The 22,095-nt window shown below is 39.6% G+C and overlaps 1 protein-coding gene across 3 annotated transcripts in view; it reads right to left on the bottom strand.

Annotated features, from left to right (window-relative positions):
- The window catches only part of PCSK5 (proprotein convertase subtilisin/kexin type 5), a 490,556-nt gene that overhangs the window by 247,750 nt on the left and 220,711 nt on the right, over nucleotides 1-22,095 (bottom strand). For all 3 annotated transcript variants that reach the window (XM_081505747.1, XM_081505752.1, XM_081505755.1), the window contains exon 9: nucleotides 15,452-15,552. In XM_081505747.1, coding sequence (XP_081361873.1) covers nucleotides 15,452-15,552 — 101 coding nt within the window. The remainder of the gene's footprint in view (nucleotides 1-15,451; nucleotides 15,553-22,095) is intronic.

Here is a 22,095-nt window from a genome sequence, read left to right as displayed (position 1 = left end):
ACCTCAGATATGCAGATGACACCACCCTTATGGCAGAAAATGAACAGGAACTCAAGAGTCTCTTGATGAGGGTAAAAGAAGAAAGTGAAAAAGCTGGCTTAAAACTCAACATTCAAAAAACTACGACCACGGCATCCAGTCCCATTACTTCATGGCCAATAGATGGGGTAAAATGGAAACAGTAACAGATTTTATTTTCTTGGGGTCCACAATCACTGCAGATGGTGAATGCAGCAATGAAATTAAAAGACATTTGCTCCTTGGAGGAAAAGCTATGACAAAACTAGACAGCATATTGAAAAGCAGAGACATTACTTTAACGACAAAGGTATGTATAGTCCAAGCTATGGTTTTTTTAGTAGTCATGTATGTATGTGAGAGTTGGACCATAAAGAAGGCTGAGCACCAAAGAACTGATGCTTTCAAACTGTGGTACTGGAGAAGACTCTTGAGAGTCCTCTGGATAGCAAAGAGATCAAACCAGTCAATCCTAAAGGAAATCAATCCAGAATTTTCATTGGAAGGATTGATGCTGAAGCTAAAGCTCCAATATTTCTCTACCTGATGCAAAGAGCTGACTCACTGGAAAAGATCCTGATATTGGGGAAGATTGAGAAGCGGGAGACAGAGGATGACATGGGTGGATGGCATCATTGACTCAATGGACGTGAGTCTGAGCAAACTCTGGGAAACAATGAAGGACAGGAAAGCCTGGTGTGTTGCACTCAGCGGGGTTGCAGAATCAGACATTACTGAGGGACTGAACAACAAAAATCTTCTTAAATGAATTAATCAATACTTAGAGTTAAGAATGGGGCTTCCAAGGTAACTCAGTGATAAAGAATCCGCTTGCCAATGCAGGATATGTGGGTTCCATCCCTGGGTCAAGAAGATCCCTTGGAGAAGGAAATGGCAACCCACTCCAGTATTCTTGTCTGGGAAATCCCATGGACAGAGGAACTCACTGGACTACACTCCATGGGCTCAGAAAGAGTTGGACACGACTAAACCACAACAAGACGAGAGTTAAGGCTAAACTTGTTGTCATTACACCCCACTGACTCCAGCTACTTGAATATATATCTTTCTATACTTTTGAAAAACCAAAGGGAGAGGTTCTGCCTAGCCTGCTTCCTTCATTCCCTCCCTTCATTTCTTCATTATACAAGTATTTGATTGCCTACCATGTGTCAGACACTGATCTTCTTGCTGGGGCTATAGTAGCATACCCAGTTTCACGAGAGCTTATAGGCAGGTGGAGGTGTTCTTGTGATCTATGGATCACTTGAAATTGAATCACCCAAAGTATTTTGAGGACTTCGAAATCTGCATTTATAGCATTGGGAACTATATTCAATATCCTGTGACAAACCATAATAGAAAATAATATGAAAAATGCATATATATGTATAACTGAATCACTCAGCTGTATAGCAGGAATCAGCACAACACTGTGAATCCACTATACTTAAAAAAAAAATCTTTTTTTCAAAGTATAGATCAAGTCCCTCTTCTTTTGTAAAGTCTTCCTAAATTATCCATGTTCAAAATTTCATCACCCTTCTCCATACTCTCAGCCCTAATACTTCAGAGCAGCCATTTATAAATCATGTCTTATTATAGCTCTTAAAATAGATAGATGATGTAATGTAATGCTGGCCTCTGATGTCACACTACTTTGAGTTCAACTTCTTACCTGTGTAAATTTCTAGGTCTCAGTTTCCACATCTGAAATACTGTGATATTGCCTACCTTATAAGCACTGCTTTGAGGATTAAACGAGATGACCAATGACAATACTGAGCTCAATATTTGGCACAGAGTAAGAATCCAGTAAAAGCTGACAGCTATTTTTATTTTACCTTCTTGTATTTGTATGCACTACTTTCACACTCAGTTGGGGCCAGTGGCAAGAAGAATCTTTTGCCTATACACAGTATGTCACAGTCAGATGTGCTATGACCTTTATCAGTTACAATGGCAGTACCAACTTTTGCAGGCATACTGGGGTTTTTTCCTATAATATGCAAAAACATAAAACTTTACTTCATCTCACACATATGGTTACTCACCAACAGTCAGAATCAGAATGAAGAGAGAAATGAAAATTTAATCCAAGATGATAAGAAACTAATCTTCTAAAAACAAAATGTCTTTCTGTTTTCTTGCATGCTCTATTTCAGGTACCATAGTTTATTTCACTACAAACTTGTTGCTTTGAAATTTTGACATATCAAATGACACAAATGACTTGTTGATGTCACGATGAATAAATCTTATATGTTAGTGAAATGACATGCCTTTCAATCTGTCATGTGTATTTCTCTTATTTATTTTTCTCTCATATTGATGATGGTAAAATGTATTATAATTAAAATTCTTTACAAAGAGAGAAAGTCTGCTGAAATCAGTTCAGTTGCTCATTTGTGTCTGACTCTTTGCGACCCCATAGGCCACAGCATGCCAGGCCTCTCTGTCCATCACCAACTCCTGGAGTTTACTCAAGCTCGTGTCCATTGAGTCGGTGATGTCATCCAACCATCTTATCCTCTGTTGTCCCCTTCTCCTCCCGCCTTCAATCTTTCCCAGCATCAGGGTCTTTTCAAATGAGTCAGTTCTTCGCATCAGGTCGCCAAAGTGTTGGGAGTTTCAGCTTCAACATCAGTCCTTCCAATGAACACTCAGGACTGGTCTCCTTTAGGATGGACTGGTTGGATCTCCTTGCAGTCCAAGGGACTCTCAAGAGTTTTCTCCAACACCACAGTTCAAAAGCATCAGTTCTTCTGTACTCAGCTTTCTTTATAGTCCAACTCTCACATCCATACATGACTACTGGAAAAACCATAGCCTTGACTAGATGGATCTTTGCTGGCCGAGTAATGTCTCTGCATTTTAATATGCTGTCTAGGTTGGTCATAACTTTCCTTCCAAGGAGTAAGTGTCTTTTAATTTCATGGCCGCAATCACCATCTGCAGTTATCACTTAAATACAAAAACTAGATGCTAATGTCACTAGGAACGAGTATGCTCTTCTGAAAAAAATGACACTAAAATGTCCGAGAAATAAAAAATTGTAGGTCAACACAATGTGGGCATACGCAAGATTGATTCAAAATGCAGCCCAAGAACACTTGGTATAAAAATAGATTTGAATTTTAACTGGGTTTCAATATAGAGCTGAGAAACTTCAAATACAAAGATAGTGGTATTTGAGGAAGCCATAAAGACAGTAAGTCATTTTGCAGAATGTACTGAAATATGCTTTGATTTAAGTGATTAAGTACCAGATTATGATGTGAAACTATAATGAACCCTAGAAAAAAGTCTGCTTCTCTTATTCCTAGCAAGTTAAATTATATTTGCTAGTATTTGGAGTGTTACCATAGACACTATCAAGAACAAAAATTTCCTGGCAATGAATATAATCCACAAACCCTCATGAGACTAAATATAAATACTAAATTTTACATACTTCTTATAAACCTAATAATACATCAGTAGATTTCCTAAGCAATTTTATGAGGTAAATGCATAAAAATTAATTTGCTATTAACACTCTACTTATATTAAAGAATATGGCAGCAGATGAGCAATTTATAATGTAAATAAATCTATTCTCTGTTTTCTTTCTCTTTTTTAAAATGTAAATTTTCTTCGGCATTTATAGCCATCATGGTTTCAGTGAAGTATTTCCTGAGGATTAATTAACTTTGAGGGAGCTGATACACCAAAGCACAGTCAGTAATTGCAGGAGAAATTTGCTACAGCTCTTGTCACAAGACCTGTAAAGCTAGGAATCTTATTCCATTGGGCATTTGTGCTTCTTCTAATTCTCAGGATCCTTATGAAGAATAAAGGGTATTTATTTCAGTAAATGGTATATAATCCACTCAAGAGCTCAGCTGAGAAACTAGAACTCAGACTTGAGTTTTTCCTTTCCCCAGAACACGTGATCTAATTCCCTCTTTGTTTGCTGTACCTGCAAAATGTGCAGCACATCTATCCACTTCTCTCTGTCTGCATTACCATCACCTAGACCAGGCTATCCTAACCTCTCCTGAACTATGGCCCTAACTTCCAAAATGGTTTATCTGTCTTGTTCCCACATTAGGACTTCTCCAAGGAGAATCTGGAACGATCTTTAAAAAATTTAATCAAAGTAAGTGTGCTTCCTTAGAAGACTCCATAGATCTCTATCATGGTTACCTACTATGATGCCATATGTAAACTGGACTTTTCCAACCCTCTCCTCAAACTAGCCATATAGATCTTACAGACTTTTATGGCAAAGTAATGTCTCTGCTTTTTAATATGCTCTCTAGGTTGGTCATAACTTTCCTTCCAAGGAGTAAGCACCTTTTAATTTCATGGCTGCAGTCACCATCTGCAGTGATTTTGAGGCTCCCAAAAATAAAGTCAGTCACTGTTTCCACTGTTTCCCCATCTACTTGCTATGAAGTGAAGGGACTGGATGCTATGATCTTAGTTTTCTGAATGTTGAGCTTTAAGCCAACTTTTTCACTCTCCCCTCTCATTTTCATCAAGAGACTCTTTAGTTCTTTGCTTTCTGCCATAAGGGTGGTGTCATCAGCATATCTGAAGTTATTGATATTTCTCCTGGCAATCTTGATTCTAGCTTGTACTTCCTCCAGCCCAGCGTTTCTCATGATGTACTCTGCATATAAGTTAAATAAGCAGAGTGACAATATACAGCCTTGATGTACTCCTTTCCCAATTTGGAACCAGTCTGTTGTTCCATTTCCAGTTCTAACTGTTGCTTCCTGCCCTGCAAACAGATATCTCAGGAGGCAGGTCAGGTGATCTGGCATTCCCATCTCTTTCAGAATTTTCCACAGTTTATTGTGATCCACACAGTCAAAAGCTTTGGCATAGTCAATAAAGCAGAAATAGATGTTTTTTTGGAACTCTCTTGCTTTTTTGATGATCCAGCAGATGTTGGCAATTTGATCTCTGGTTCCTCTGCCTTTTAGAAAACCAGCTTGAACACCTGGAAGTTCATGGCTCACATATTGCTGAAGCCTGGTTTGGAGAATTTTGAGCATTACTTTGCTAGCGTGTGAGATGAGTACAATTGTGTGGTAGGTTGATCATTCTTTGGCATTGCCTTTCTTTGGGATTGGAATGAAAACTGACCTTTTCCAGTCCTGTGGTCACTGCTGAGTTTTCCAAATTTGCTGGCATATTGAGTACAGCACTTTCACAGCATCATCTTTTAGGATTTGAAATAGCTCAACTGGAATTCTATCACCTCCACTAGCTTTGTTCATAGTGATGTTTCCTAAGCCCCACTTGACTTCACATTCCAGGATGTCTGGCTCTAGGTGAGTGATCACACCATCGTGATTATCTGGGTTGTGAAGATCTTTTTTGTACAGTTCTTCTGTGTATTCTTGCCACCTCTTCTTAATATCTTCTGCTTCTGTTAGGTCCATACCATTTCTATCCTTTACTGTGCCCATCTTTGCATGAAAAGTTCCTTTGGTATCTCTAATTTTCTTGAAGAGATCTCTAGTCTTTCCCATTCTGTTGTTTTCCTCTATTTCTTTGCACTGATCACTGAGGAAGGCTTTCTTATCTCTCCTTGCTATTCTTTAGAACTCTGCATTCAAATGGGTATATCTTTCCTTTTCTCCTTTGCTGTTCGCTTCTCTCCTTTTCACAGCTATTTGTAAGGCCTCCTCAGACAGCCATTTTGCCTTTTTTCATTTCTTTTTCTTGGGGATGGTCTTGATCCCTGTCTCCTGTACAATGTCACAAACCTCTGTCCATAGTTCATCAGGCACTCTGTCTATCAGATGTAGTCCCTTAAATATATTTCTCACTTCCACTGTATAATCGTAAGGGATTTGATTTAGGTCATACCTAAATGGCCTAGTGGTTTTCCCTACTTTCTTCAATTTAAGTCTGAATTTGGCAATAAGGAGTTCACGATCTGAGCCACAATCAGTTCCCAGTCTTGTTTGTGCTGACTGTATAGAGCTTCTCCATCTTTGGCTGCAAAGAATATAATCAATCTGATTTCAGTGTTGGCCATCTGGTGATGTCCATGTGTAGAGTTACCAATACCTGTCGTCTCTTCATACAACTTTCAGAGATAAGAAAAATGAGAAATTTCCTTCCGAACTCCTTTCTTCTATACCTGCTCTTTTTTTGTGTGGACTTAAACTGGGAGAAACTTTCTACCATGAATTTTTTCAGAGTGGTGTCATTACTTATAGAATTCTCAGATATAGTGTCCTTTCAGATTTCTGTCAAGGTGGTGGAGAGGATGGCATATCACAGACAATGATATCAGTGCTATCAAATCAGTCAAATCCCAGAGGACACTGTAAAGCCCTTTCCCACCCTCAATCTTTCAGCATTACTGTTTAGGTTAAATCACAATTTGAATATTTAGAACATGAGACATTTCTAACATATGACACTTGAAAATGACATTTGACCAGCTATATGGGAAAAACTCTGGGGATTGCAAGAAGACTGAGAGCTATTGTTCTTAAGAAATCATTTTTATTATAAGAAATAATCTTTATTATTACAGTATTAAGAGCAACATACTTTCAGTGAATAATAACCTGATAGCTTCTCTGTTCTCAGTTGAGTCTCTGAGCAACTCAATCATCCATCAAGTTTTTTAGTTTCCTTATCTTAGGAAGGAGATGGAAAACACTGGCTAAATCTCAAGAGAATACAAGGTGAATGAGCCTAATGACCAGGACCTTTCTAGCAGTAAAGAATAACTTTGGAAGGTCCATTGTTTTAAACCACTGACCATCAGTTAAGGTATAAAGTTAGTTCAATGAAAATTGGCTCTACATAATTTGAACTTGAAAAGTGCGAGAGGACAGTGTATTGTCTGTGTGTGTGTAGACATAACAAAGCTATTTTCAAGCGCAGTCCTGGCAGAAGGCCCGTGGTAACTGCTCTGTGGGTCTGGTTACAATTATTTCACTATAGGGAACAACCCAGCGCAGTACATCCCTTTTCTGTCTGCTCAGCCTCATATGGAAATATGTGCTGTTTTTACCTCACAAACCCCTTTTTCAGCCCTCCTCCTTGACTACGTTTTAATTTTCTGTCCCCTTCTTGCAGAATATAGCCCAGCCATTCATGCCAAAAATCTCAGCTCAGTTCTAAGTCAGAACTACAACACTGCAATACATGAGAAACACTAAGCACATGTGAAAGGAAGGGCGTGTGTAATACCTCCTTCTTTACCCTGTAAGTATACAGACCCTGGGCATACAGGCCTGTATACTCACTATCTGTGCATGTGCTAAGTTCTGGCTGAAATACATAAAACTCTCCTAAAAGGAAAGAACTGGTATATCCACTGCTATTTTACCTCAATCACCAAATGCATTCATGCTCTCCACCCACTGCAACATTTCATACCGCTGAATATGGCCCTTAGGAGAATTGTTAATGGAACATTTTATACTGAAATGTGGTTCTAATTAAAACAAAACAAAGAAGATAAGAACAGTTTATAAGGTATCAGGCCTAAGATGCTAACACCAATATTTAGAAATGTTTATGCCTATCACATACTTCCTATGTGGTCTCCCTTCAAGACGGTTGGTTTGAGAACTTTGAACCACTCAATGAGTTACTTCAACTTGTTTGTTAAAAACTCCAGGCTCCCTTTCAATTGTCTTATGTATTAACTTCTCAAAATAATTGCATTTAAAATTTTTTTGGCAGTGGCCTATATTTTTCCTGCATTGGAAGTATACATGAGTAAGAGAGAGATTACAATGAAAGGTAAAACAGACCCGAAGTGGTTGATGAATGGGAACTGCATAAAATTTATACAGATAGACATTTGGGGCTTATAAGAAATGCAGATGGTAGGTTTAATTACCTAAGAAAAGAATGCTGGGGATAGTATTTTGAAACCAACAGCATATGGTGTGAATCATCCTGTGGCCCAACATGTCTTTAATTCTTCTCATGTAGATCTTTCTATGTCTCACATTATCCCTTTCACTGCAGGTCTAAGGTAAAGGAACTTCTTTTAGAAATTAAAAGAGGGCATAACATCATGTCTTTATTTCACCCAGATTAAGCCGAGTTCTAAGGAATCATAAGTAAACTGGGTAGGATGAACTGGAGCAGTGCATGGGAGAAGTTGCTAGGCAGTATCAACAAGAGAAACTGAAAAGTAAAAATATATGAAATTGAGCAATTCCGTTAACTTCGTTTCCTTTGTACAAAAAAACAAGAATGTTGAAATACATGGATATTTAATGTTTATTTAGAATTGACCTTGTTCAAAACATTGTACTTAAGGTGTCACAACACCAAGGTTCCAATCTGGATCATCGAGTCTGATATAGATTTTCATCTAAATCCTGCACCCTCCACCACTTTTCCACCAAAACTACTTCAATGACTTTCTTAAACTGTTTAGACATGAATGTTAGTGTCCATTTGCACCCCTAATGAGGTTAAAAGATCCTCTGAAGACAAGTGACATATTTTACAAATGTTTAAATTATGCCCTGCCTAATTCACTTAGCTCCTATCATGATGCTTTAAAAATTATTTTCAGTAGACAATAGATATTGATTACATATACATTAATAAAGACTGTAAGGTACAATCTTTACTCTCAAGGAATTTAAGCCTTGTTTGGAAGCTAATACATACAAAAGCATCTTCCGTACAAGAACAGAAACTAAGTTATCTAGAACTATATTCTTCCTATATATATTCTACAATCTTGTTCTAGATATACCTATATGGTATATTCTATAAACCAAAGGTCATAGGACATTTGAAATTAGAGAGAACAGACAGATAAGAAAAAGAAAGATGAGGCTACCTAGGAATGTGTGTGTATGTATGCATGCATATATGTAGCATACCAAGGACAGCAGGCTTCCCAGGTGGTTCTAATAGTGAAGAACCCACCTGCCAATGCAGGAGACATAAGATACCCTGGGTTGTGAAGATCCTCTGGAGGAAGGCATAGCAACCCACTCCAGTATTCTTGCCTGGAGAATCCCATGGACAGAGGAGCCTGGTGAGCTATGATCCATGGGGTCACAAAGAGTTAGACAGGAAAGAAGCGAATTAGCATGTACCAAGGACAGCTATCATTCAATGTACCAGGTCTATTTCTAGTATACACAGAATACATACATGCAGATACTGAATAGATATATGTATAGAATGGAATAGATATTATAGAATACAGAGTAGAACAGAATAGTAGCTACCACCCCAATTTATTTATTTAGATTTAGATATATGTTCTCAAAGGGCACTCTCCCTCTGGTCCCTGAGATATGAAATCTGAGGAAAAGGCTTTGGGTCAGTTAAAACAAGAATTTATGGCAGATTCCTTGTATCAGTCCTAAATAATTTCAGATGTTTCTACCCAACTCAGTCCTTTTTATTTACCATTCACTGTGCAACATTTGTAGTTTGCTGAGTTCATATTATTCAAATTTCCAATGAGAGACTACTTGCAATTCAAGGCAAAAAGGTTTCTTTGGTGAACTTAAATTTTGAATTTTTTGAGCTAATGCTGAGAATTTAACATATAAAACATTATACGAAAATGGCTTTCCTCTGCTAATAGTTGTAGACTCAAGGCAGGAACACTTTCAGTAAAACAGAGTTTATGATTGTGAATACTATGTTTTTATGAATGTCAGTTATTTCAACTCTATTTTATAAACCATTTTATATAAAACATCATTTGCTAGCAACATATTTTTCTTTCTACTTGTCTGGAATACTGGTAATATATACTAGCACTGTGATACAAAGTACCTTACAAATGTGATTTGATGTTTTTCTAGGTTGTTCACTCAAAACTATTAGTCATGTTTCACTACTTTCTTGATTTAAGAAATCTTCTCCCAGGTTCCTCAGAAAACTAAAAACAGAATGACCATATGATCCAGCAATCTCACTCCTGGGCATATATCCAAACAAAACTCTAAACCAAAAAGATACATGTACCTTTATGTTCAGAGCAGCACTATGCACAACAGTTAAGACATGGAAACAACCTAAATATCCATCAACAAATGAATGGATCAGGAAGAGGTGGTATACATACATATACAATGAAATACTACTCAGCCATAAAAAAGAACAAAATAAAGTTATTTGCAGTGACACTGATACAACTAGAGATTATTATTCTAAGTGAAGTAAGTCAGAAAGAGAAAGACAAGTACCATATGATATCACTTACATGTGGAATCTAAAATATGGCACAAATGAACTTATCTATGAAACAGAAACAGACTCAACAGTCAGAGAAAAGACTAGTGGTCGCCAAGGTGTAGGGGTTTGGGGGAGGGATGAGTGGGAGGTTGGGGTTAGCAAATGTAAGTTATTGTACATGGAATGGATAAACAAGATCCTACTGTACAGCACAGAAAACAACTATGCTCAGTATCCTATGATAAGCCATAATGGAAAATAATATTTCAAAAATAATGTGTGTGTTTATATATAAAACTGAGCCACTTTGTTGTACAGCAGCAATTAACACAACATTGTAAATCAACTACACTTCAATAACAGAGAAGGCAATGGCACCCCACTCCAGTACTTTTTCCTGGAAAATCCCATGGACAGAGGAGCCTGGTAGGTTACAGTCCATGGGGTCGCTAAGAGTCGGACACGACTAAGCGACTTCACTTTCACTTTTCCCTTTCATGCACTGGAGAAGGAAATGGCAACCCACTCCAGTATTCTTGCCTGGAGAATCCCAGGGATGGTGGAGCCTGGTGGGCTGCCGTCTATGGGGTCGCACAGAGTCGGACACAACTGAAGCGATTTAGCAGCAGCAGCAGCAGCACACTTCAATAAAAAATAAAGAAACCTGCTTCCAGGACACATTTTACTTAAATGTTTTCAGTTACACTATTTAAAAAGACATCATTTTAAGTAGTGGTAGCCCAAATGATAATTAGTTTATTTGTAATCACTGATTACATATTCCCTATTCACTCAGAAAAAAAACAAAAAAAACCCCAGAAAATTACTCCCAAATCCATAAAATCCAAATTAGAGAAATACTATAAATCTCTGAATCAGTACATATGTGATGAGGGTACCGCAACACAGAAACAGTTTTCTCTCCTTTTTTTTTAAGATACCAGTATTTTCTCTTATTCTGCACTTGCTCATAATTTTTAGCAGGGAAAATATTTAGAGCTTCTTTTACCCAGGGAGCATCCTTGGGAACAGGAGGAAGTTGCCTAGTAATTAGAAAGGTAAAGTTATGATCAGACTGTCAGAGGTGGCTGTAGAGCTTAAAGAGGCTCAGACTCAGGGCAAAAAAGGAAGGGAATCAGCTTTTTGGAGGAACTGAGAATCCTTCCAGTCTGGGGAGTGGTACACTTTTACCGCAGGGTCCAGGGGTGTGTTACAGTGGAGACTGTTGCAACATATGTTCTTACAAACCCTATAGGATAAGGATGGCCTACAAGTCCTATTACAGCAGAGTTAATGATCAAACTTTTTTTTTGCATTCAGATAAGAGATCAGAACACTTTTAGCTTATTTGTCTCTATGTCTTATATTTATTTTCTCTTCCCTTAGTTTCCTAAGAAGATTTTTCAGAAAAGCTCCAACCTTAGGGCAACAAGAAGACTCGGAAGGCAGAGGGGTCAATGGTTGGGGTTGCATCCAGAGTAAGACCCACAGTCCTACTGATCCAGGCAATCTGCTGATGCAGTCACGCACTTGCGGATGTAAAGCAAGCAGGCTGTAGGAGGCTGGGAGGTGAGAGTTTTCCCCAAGTAAATACTACTGGAAGCTAGTGATACTGTGAGAAATGATGCATTTCTCCTCGTCGGACAGGAAGAGCTAGGACATGCAGCTGAATGGGGACTGGCAGTCTAAGCCTGCAGTTTTTCACCAGAACACCCAGCCTCATCCAGGGACTCATCAGACCCAAGCAGGGGGTGTGTATCTGAAGTGTTGGCCAGAGTTCTGGGCCAGGATTCTGCCCAGCTCTGGGTCTCTCTCTTCCCTCCTTTTATAAGGCAGTATAGTGGTCCACCTCCCCACCCCAATCCTTGTTTTCTCTTTCTGTGGTTTCAATTACCCATCAAGCCTGGTCGAAAAATATTAAGTGGAAAATTCCAGAAACAATTCGTAAGTTTAAATTGCACACCATTCTGAGTAGTGTGATGAAATTTCATACAGTCCAGCTCCGTCCCACCTGGGATCCCTAACCATGGCGTGATGATCCCGATCACTCAAAGATGACCCCGCTTCTTATGCACCATCAGAAGGTCAACAGTAACCTAACACTGCATCACAATGCCTATGTCATTCACTTAACTTCCTCTCAACATGATGGCATTTCATCATCTCACATCATCACAAGAAAAGTAAGTACAGTTCTATGGTTCTATAAAATACTTTGAAAGAGACCACATTCATATAACTGTTAGTACCGTGTTTTATTATAATTGTTCTATTTTCAGTTATTGTTGTTTACTTCTTACTGTGCCTAATTTATATATTAAACTTTGTTACAGGTATGTACTTATGGGAAAAAACATAGTACGATAGGACTTGGTACTATCTGTAGTTAAAGGCACCTACTGTGGGTCTTGGAACATGGGTAAGGGGGAACTATTATCAGGCTCTTCAACATATGATAGAAAAGGCTGAATCTCAAAAAATTACCAATGTTGAAGTGTTGCTAAGAAGTACTAGTGGTAGAGGCTGAGTGACTGGGTGACGTACACTTACCAGGGTTAAACTTAGCTTTAGAACAACTGCAACCATGGTACACTGTTACTTGAGTTCCTCACTACAATTTCTTAGTTTCAGATCCTTTGTCTCCTGTGGGAGGCCTATTGCTTACTGAAGCTAGTTTATCCACGTTTGACCCACTCTTTAGGTACTCAGACCTCTTTCTCCTAACGTTCAGCTTCACTTACAAGCAAAGATTGGCCTGTAGAACAAACTGATGGAGATGTATGGAAAGATTTATTCTTTCTCATATGATCAGGTTGTTTACTATATACTGTGGCCAAATCATTGGACTAGACGGTTAAAAATCTTAAAATATAGTGGATTTTCTACCTAAGCTGTATTTTACGAACTTCCTTCCATCCATCAGTTTTGGCAAAAATCAACCTTAAAAAATACTCAAAATTTGCTCAAAATGCAAGGGAAAAGAAAACAGGCAGCTTTCCAGTGTGTTCCCTGGACCCAAAGCAACCTTATCCAACTGAGCGTGTTGTTTGAGGCATAAAATTAAGGATTTTTCATTTGAGCTTGAATAGCGGTTAAAGGAATTATTGCTGAAAATATTAGTGTTATAGTAATATTTTAAGTAACTAAGTAGCATGTGGTTCTATAGCCACAGTTATAGTACTTGGTTGCCACATGAGATTATTTATCTCTTTTTGGTGGGGGTACAGGTGGAACAGGGTGATGCAGGAAGAATTCCTGATTTTCTTTCAGTATTTTGTGGACAGAAAAATATTCCAGAGAAACAACCCAGGATTTCAGAATGAAGATGATATATTCTTCAAAATCCAATTTAGTCACCAACTTAGAAACACAGACACTTAATCTGCTGTCACAACAGTCCAGAGAAAGGTTATAAAGTGAGAACAGGGTAAGTGCCAGTTCCTTGCTAAACTTTAAACACTTTACAAGATATAATACGTTGAGATGATTTAACACTTAGTTAACCCTGTCCAAAAACCCAAACATTCAATGTCAATGCTAAGGGGCAGGAGGCCACCCAAAGATAGGGTACCTGCTATGGTCTGAATATCTGTGTCCCCTCAAAATCCATATGTTGACACCTAACACCCAATGTGATAGGATTAGGAGGTGGGGCCTTTGGGAGGTGATCAGGTCATGAGGTTGGAGCCCTCTTGAATGGGACCAGTGCCCTTATAAGAGATTTCAGAGATCTCCCTTGCCCTCTCCTTCTACCATGTAAGGCCAAATAGGAAGTTGGTCCTTGCCAGACGCTGAATCTGCTGGCACCTTCATCTTGGATGTTCCAGCTTCTAGAGCTGTGAGACATAAGTGCTGTTCACAAGCTACTCAGCTTACGGTATTCCGTCACAGCAGCTCAAACGGGCTAAGAGAGCACCATCCCCAGAGTGTGTTCTTCTGCCTGTCTCAGTCCAAGGAATTACACATGACTTAGCAATTGACCGAATCCACATTACATTGAGGCCCAACTGCCTTACAGAGGCTGTCTGCCTTACAAGGAATCAGCTATAAATGTTGGGAAGCCATCTGTGTACTGAGAATGAAACTGGACTGTTCTTATGAATGCCCAAGTCTCGTCATGATTCTTATATTCTTCTCCTGTCACCTGCTATTGTTCTACATCAGATTTAGATGAGAGAATCTTTCCAGTCCTCCCTAGGGCAGTGGTGCAAAGCTATTTTCAGAAAAACACTTAACGTCTTTACTTCAGTTCTTATTTGTCATGACCCTCTTGTACGATGGCCTCAGCATTCAGGTTCACAATCCCTTCTACAAAATTCTTGGACCAGATGTGTTTGGAATTCAAGATTTTTTCAGGTACGGTGTCCTTAGCATGTAGTACACAAAACTTCCAGTGAGGTCCAAGCCACCACCTCATAATCAAATACATTAACGTTTCTGTAGGGAAATGTATAATTTTCACAATAAATAAAAACCATAAATAGCCTCAAATTAGTTTAGGGCAAGCTTTGCCATCAAATGAGTTTTGGTGTCAGATTTGCAAAAACAACTGTCAGCTTTGGGGGCATTTTGGCTTTTGAAATTGAGGATAAGAAAGTGTCCATCTCTACTGGGTTTTCAAAGAGTTAAGACAAACTGAACTACTGGTGCTTAGAGAAAGAAGAGATGAAAACTACCACCATACAAATCTAATCCAAGAACCTAAAATAACCTGAGGGGGCCTTTCAAAGCGGTCTTTGAAACACCAGATTTGACTACATTAAACAGGGCTTTAGGCTAAGTGGGTTGCCTTTCTTCCTGGGCTCCCATCATATGACTCTTGTTATTCCCCAGAGTGAGTCTGTGATGATTCTATTGTCATGGAATCTGAGCTGCATTGCTGACCTGCAGGGAAAGGGCCCAGAAGTAGGCAGACCTAAGTGTTCTGAGACTTAGAGAACATTCCCAGACTAGAATAAAAACCTCAACAAGGCAAGAAGAGTGTTGCAGCCAACTGGCATGCTTACACTATGACTCCACAATAAAGTAATTACACTGTTTGATTTTTTAAGAAGATAACCCCAAAAGTTGTCTTTTCCCTTAATATAGGGGAACCGTTTGCTAAGCCCTATTCTTTGAAGTTTAAAGGTGGAATTGTGAAGATTATATTCTGGGTTGTGCTAGGGATTATATATCAACAAAAGGGTAAAGTGTCCTTGAGCTGAGGGGCTGTCACCAGTGGAGACAAATGGAGGTAAAGGCTTACTTGGCTTCCAGGGCCAATGCGATGATGCCTGCAGCCATGGGGGCTGAGGCTGATGTCCCTGTGTGGTTGTCCGTGCAACGCTGCCTCAGATCCGTAGTGATCTAGAAGACAGAAGTGGAAAATTTAGGGCTCTGGAGTCAATGTGAGTCACATGCAAGTAGAAAGAAATTTAGTCATAAAACTGGAAGGGAGGGGTGTTGAAATAGTCGTTTTAAATTCCTGGTTCCTGTGCTCCTGTGACCGTATCACTTCCAGAGAATTGCCTGTGTAAATCAACTTTGCAAAGGGAAGGGTCTGGAAATTGGATTCCACTTGTGTTACAACCGGGGTCAAGACTAAGGAGAGCCTTTGGCCTGAAACACACAGGTTGTGCAAGTTTATCCTTACAATCTACACTTAGCCACCTCATTTGCCTCACTCTGGTCCCAGTCTTAGCTAACATCAATGTACTTTTATTACCCCAACATTTTAAATAATCAAACATGTTGAGCCAATCACCAGACACTGAATTAAGCATGATCAGCGTAAGGAGTAAAAGTACAGGGTCTTGTTCCTGCCCTCCTAGAACTATCACCTTGGAAAAGCTGCAGGTGCAAGCAAAAGATTTGTTCTGGTTTAGAAGGAACATTTGCTTACAGACTCATTTTTAGGATACACAGAAATGTGACGTGGATGAACCAAGATTTAAATCCTGACACATTTAACACAAACACTAAAAACAAGGTTGAAGCCAGTGCACTTGATGTGAAATTAACAGCCCTAAGTACATGCTTGAACACTACAGGAGATAAGCCATTTTCCATTTTTTTGAAAACCAAAATGTAAGAACCAGATCATTGTATTCTCTTGGTTTGAAGCCAGTTCACTTTAGCTGTGGTTGAATAACATGCCCACCAGCAAGGGCAGCGTTTCTCAACCTGTGTTTCATAATCATTTCCTGAAGGAAGAAAAATAAAATGCAGATTCTTCATAACCAGAGAAAGGAACCACCAGGGTAAGAGATTCTGCAAACCATTATACAAGCTAAGATTTAAAAATCCTTCCTCCCTGATAAGAACCCATTTTTGCGTTCCCCCCTTGGGACTAACAGCCCTCCTGTTGGGAAGGTATAAGGCTTATGAGATGAACTTACTAGGACTCACATTGTAGCTATTGAAAGACATTGGTAAAGCTTTCTCAGGCATCAAGATAAGTACATTGCCCATATTTTACAGATAAGAAAACTGAAGTGAGGACATACCTGGTGGCTCAGTGGTAAAGAATCTGCCTGCCAATGCAGGAGACACGGGTTCCATCCCTGATCTGGGAAGATTCCACATGCTGCAGAGCAACTAAGCCTGTGCTCTAGAGCCCAGGAGCCGCAAATACTGAGTCCTTGTGTCACAACTACTGAAGACCACGCACCTTAGAGCCTGTGCTCCACAACAAGTGAGCCACCATAATGAGAAGCCTGGGCATTGAAACTAGAGATAGCTCTGCTCGCTGCAACTAGAGAAAAGCCCGCACACAACTAGAGATAGCTCTGCTCGCTGCAACTAGAGAAAAGCCCGCACACAATGAAGACCCAGCACAGCTATAAATAAACAAATAAAATTGTAAGAAAAATTAAAAAGGAAAACAGGTGAAAGATCAGCAGAAAGATGCAGGGGGACACAGGTGGCAAAAACAAAGCCCTGCTTTTCTAAGGTGCATGCTTCAAGAGAAGTATGCAGATAAGCTGGTTTGGAAAGAAATTTGATCATCACCAAAAGAAACTAACGCGTAACTCCTTAGAAATGAATCCTCCCCTAAAAGTTTCCTTGGTGTGGTGTGAGGATGTCTGAAGGGACTCTTTAATTATCAGTTATAAAACGAGATGGACATCTTGGTGATTTCATTTCACACGACACCATCAGTGCTCACTGTCTGTTCCTAATGCCTTTTGACACCTCTAATATTACCAGCTTGGGCTTCCAAGGTGGCGATAGTGGTAAAGAACCCGCCTGCCAATGCAGGAGACTTAAGAGACACAGGTTCAATCCCTGGGTCGGGAAGATACCCTGGAGGAGGAAATGGCAACCCACTCCAGTATTCTTGCCTGGAGAATTCCATGGACAGAGAAGCCTAGCGGGCTACAGTCCATAGCATCACACAGAGTCGAACACGACTGAAGTGACTTAGCACGCACACACACAATGTTACCAGCTTAGCCACAGTAGAGAGGTGCTGATACAAAAGTAGGAGAAGAACAAAAATATAGATAACCACATAGACATGGTGGCAGTAGAGAAGAGTCTTGTACTCATCTCTGGACTAACTGATTGCTGGGCAAGAGTCCAACAGCGTGTTTGGCAAGCAGAGAGAGTTGTTTCTAGATTCACAGATTTGATTAGCCAGCCATCCATGGAGCCTCCGCATTGTGGATATTCAAGAGATATCTGGGTAAAGAGAGCCCTACCTGTTTCTCCATTAAGAAATCCTCTTGGCAGTTCTATTCCCGGTTTTTTAAGGAATCTCCACACTGTTCTCCATAGTGGCTGTACTAGTTTGCATTCCCACCAACAGTGTAAGAGGGTTCCCTTTTCTCCACACCCTCTCCAGCATTTATTGCTTGTAGACTTTTGGACAGCAGCCATTCTGACTGGTGTGAAATGGTACCTCATTGTGGTTTTGATTTGCATTTCTCTAATAATGAGTGATATTGAGCATCTTTTCATGTGTTTGTAAGCCATCTGTATGTCTTCTTTGGAGAAATGTCTGTTTAGTTCTTTGGCCCATTTTTTGATTGGGTCATTTATTTTTCTGGAATTCAGCTGCCATATGACTCAGCAATCCCACTGCTGGGCATATACACTGAGGAAACCAGAATTGAAAGAGACGCGTGTACCCCAATGTTCATTGCAGCACTGTTTACAATAGCCAGGACGTGGAAGCAACCTAGATGTCCATCAGCAGACGAATGGATAAGGAAGCTGTGGTACATATACACAATGGAATATTACTCAGCCATTAAAAAGAATACATTTGAATCAGTTCTATTGAGATGGATGAAACTGGAGCCCATTATACAGAGTGAAGTAAGCCAGAAAGAAAAACACCAATAGAGTATACTAATGCATATATATGGAATTTGAAGGATGGTAACGATAACCCTATATGCGAGACAGAATAAGAGACACAGACGCATAGAACAGTCTTATGGACTCTGAGGGAGAAGGTGAGGGTGGGACGTTCTGAGAGAATAGCATTGAAACATGTGTATTTATCATATGTGAAACAGAACACCATTCCAGGTTCGATGCATGAGATAAATGTTCAGGGATGGGGCAATGGGATGACCCAGAGGGATGGGATGGGGAGGGAGGTGGGAGGGGGGTTCAGGATGGGGAACACATGTAAATCCATGGCTGATTCATGTCAATGTATGGCAAAAACCACTACAATATTGTAAAGTAAGTAGCCCCCAACTAAAATAAATAAATTTATTAAAAAAAAAAAAAAAAAAAAGAAACCCTCTTGCACTGTTGGTGGGAAGGTAAATTGATGCTGCCACTATGAGAACAGTATGAAGGTTCCTGAAAAATCTAAAACTAGAACTACCATATGAGCCAGCAATCCCACTACTTGGGATATAACCTCAGAAAGTCACAATTCAAAGAGACACATGTACACTAATATTCACTGCAGAGCTATTTACAATAGCCAGGACACGGAAGAACCTAAATGTTCATCGACAGGTGAATGGGTAAAGAAGATGTGGTATATGTATGCAATGGAATATTACTTAGCCACAAAAATGAATGAAATTGGTTCATTTGTAGTGATGTGGATGGACCTAATAAAGTCTGTCATACACAGTGAAGTAAGTCAAAAAGAGAAAAAAATACTATATACTAATGCATACACTTTAAAAATACTGTATACATTATGCATAATGTATAATACATGGATGTGAGAGTTGGACTATAAGGAAAGCTGAGCGCTGAAGAATTGATGCTTTTGAACTGTGGTGTTGGAGAAGATTCTTGAGAGTCCCTTGGACTGCAAGGAGATCCAACCAGTCCATCCTAAAGGAAGTCAGTCCTGAATATTCATTGGAAGGACTGATGCTGAAGCTGAAGCTCCAATACTTTGGCCACCTGATGCAAAGAACTGACTCATTTAAAAAGACCCTGATGCTGGGAAAGACTGAAGGCAGGAGGAGAAGGGGACAACAAAGGATGAGGTGGTTGGATGGCATCACCGACTTGATGGACATGAGTTTGAGCAAGCTCCAGGAGTTGGTGATGGACAGGGAGGCCTGCCGTGCTGCAGTCCATGGGGTCACAAAGAGTTGGACACGACTGAGTGACTGAACTGAGCTGAATGCATAGACATGAAATCTAGCAACATGGTACAGTTGAACCTGTTTGCAGGGAAGGAAAAGAGATGTGATGTAGAGGAGGGATACGGGAACATGATGTAGGGAGAGGAGGGTGGGATGAATTGGGAGAGAAGCATTAAAATATATACACTAACGTGTAAAATAGATAGCTAGTGGAAAGCTGCTGCATAGCACAGGAGGCTCAGTCCAGTGCTGTGATGACCTAGGAGGGTAGTTTGCCGGTAGGGTGGGAGGGAGGCTGAAGAGGGAGGGGTTATATGTAACTTATGGCTGATTCACTTTGCTGTACAGCAAAAACCAACACAACATTATAAAGCAACTATGTTGTTATTTGTTTAGTTCCAAGTTACATCTGACTTATTTGAGACGCCATGGACTGTAGCCCTTCAGGCTCCTTTGTCTATGACATTTTCCAGGAAAGAGTACTGGATTGGGTTGCTATTTTCTTTTCCAGGGGATCTTACTAATCCAAGGATCAAATCCATGTCTCCTGCATTGTCAGGAGGATTCTTTACCACTGAACCACCTGGGAAGCCCTTGAAGCTATGATACGCCAATAATAAAATTTTTAAAAATTAAAAAAAAAAACTTCTGAGATATTCAATTGTTGACTTTAAAAAGGTATTTCTTTTTGTGGGGGGTGTGGGTAAAAAAAAAACCCCACAGATTTACCGTTTTAACAATTTTTAAAAACGTACTGTACAGTATTACTAATTACATGCACAGTGTTGTGCAATTCTAGAGCCCTATGATATTTTCATCTTGCAGGACTGAAGGTTTGTTTCTGTGCATTAAACAACTCCCCACCCCCTCTCCCTGGCAACCACCATTTACTGTCTGCTTCTGTGACTGTCAGTGCTCTAGGTATCTCATGTCAGTGGAATTACACAGCATTTTTTGTGTGAGTGTGTGTGTGACTGGCTTATTTCACTTAGAATAATGTCCTCAAGGCTCATCCATGTTGTAGACTATGGCAGGATTTCCTTCTTTTTAGGCTGCATAATATTCCACTGTCTGAGCGACTTCACTTTCACTTTTCACTTTCATGCATCAGAGAAGGAAATGGCAACCCACTCCAGTGTTCTTGCCTGGAGAATCCCAGGGATGGTGGAGCCTAGTGGGCTGCCGTCTATGGGGTCGCACAGAGTAGGACACAACTGAAGTGACTTAGCAGCAGCAGCAGCAATATTCCACTGTATTACTCCATTGTGTTGTATATTTTCTTTACTGATTTATCTGTCAATGAGCAAATGACAGATGAATGGATGTGTTGCTTCCACCTCTTGCTTATTGTGAATAACGCTGCAATAAACATGGGTGTGCAAATGTCTCTGCCAGATCCTGTTTTCAATTCTTTTGGATATATACCCAGAAGTGGGACAGATGGACTATCAAAAGGTGATTTCTATTTGATTTAAATATTTGGGTGAATCTGCAGCCTTATTTTCCAAGGGCCTGGTCCCTAAGTCCATGCATAAACACCACAGACGCAGCCTTTTTCCAGGTCTCTAGATACACTGTTGTTGAGAGATGGCCTTGCCTGCATTCTTCTCATTTTACCTCACCCTCATGGCCACATTCCTTTGCCAAGTTTTATTTTTTTTTTCAATGACTTGTGCCTGAATTCAAGATTTTTCATGATGTTTTCCCACTTGGCTCACTTTGCTTATTCTTCAGCTGCACCAAAATGCACCACTTTCAATGCACAGAAACAAATCCAGAATAAACACTCCAAGTGTGTGTATGTAGTATTTTTGAATCTAATAAATAACCACCTCCAGCCAACCTCAAATGTGAACAATAAAAATTTTATAATGTTGGATTTGCCATATGCCCCATCCAAACAGAGTCAACAGGCATAGACACACATGATATGTACTTAAATAAAAAGCTACTCAGTACCTTTATATATAAACACCAACTTACTGTTAAATGCTATTAATATAGACAAGCTTGTAGAATTCAGCAACATCATTGTTGTGCTTTTATATTTTTCTCCCAATCAATTTCACTAAAAGACACTTGAGCAGTGAGTAGCGGTGTTAAGGGATTAGAACAGGAAGGTGATGGAAAGAAGGGAGTTTAAAAAGAATGAAGAAAAAAGAAACAAAAACATCCTCACTCCCTTCTCATCCTGCTTGAAGTGAAAATTCCAGCTGGGTCATTTCTAGAGGAAGTTACTGTCAGTGGTGGAGATATTTAGGTGTAAATTACCGAAAAGATCTAAGGCAGGGTTTTCATCATTAAGAGAAGCCACGGTATCAGGAAATTTTTATGTCCA

The sequence above is a fragment of the Giraffa tippelskirchi genome, chromosome 1, assembly GCF_054371585.1.
Source record: "Giraffa tippelskirchi isolate mGirTip1 chromosome 1, T2T-mGirTip1v1.2.pri, whole genome shotgun sequence".
In the NCBI taxonomy this organism is placed as follows: Eukaryota; Metazoa; Chordata; class Mammalia; order Artiodactyla; family Giraffidae; genus Giraffa; species Giraffa tippelskirchi.
The sequence above is the reverse complement of the archived record's forward strand: the minus strand, read 5'-3'. Positions and strand labels throughout refer to the sequence as shown.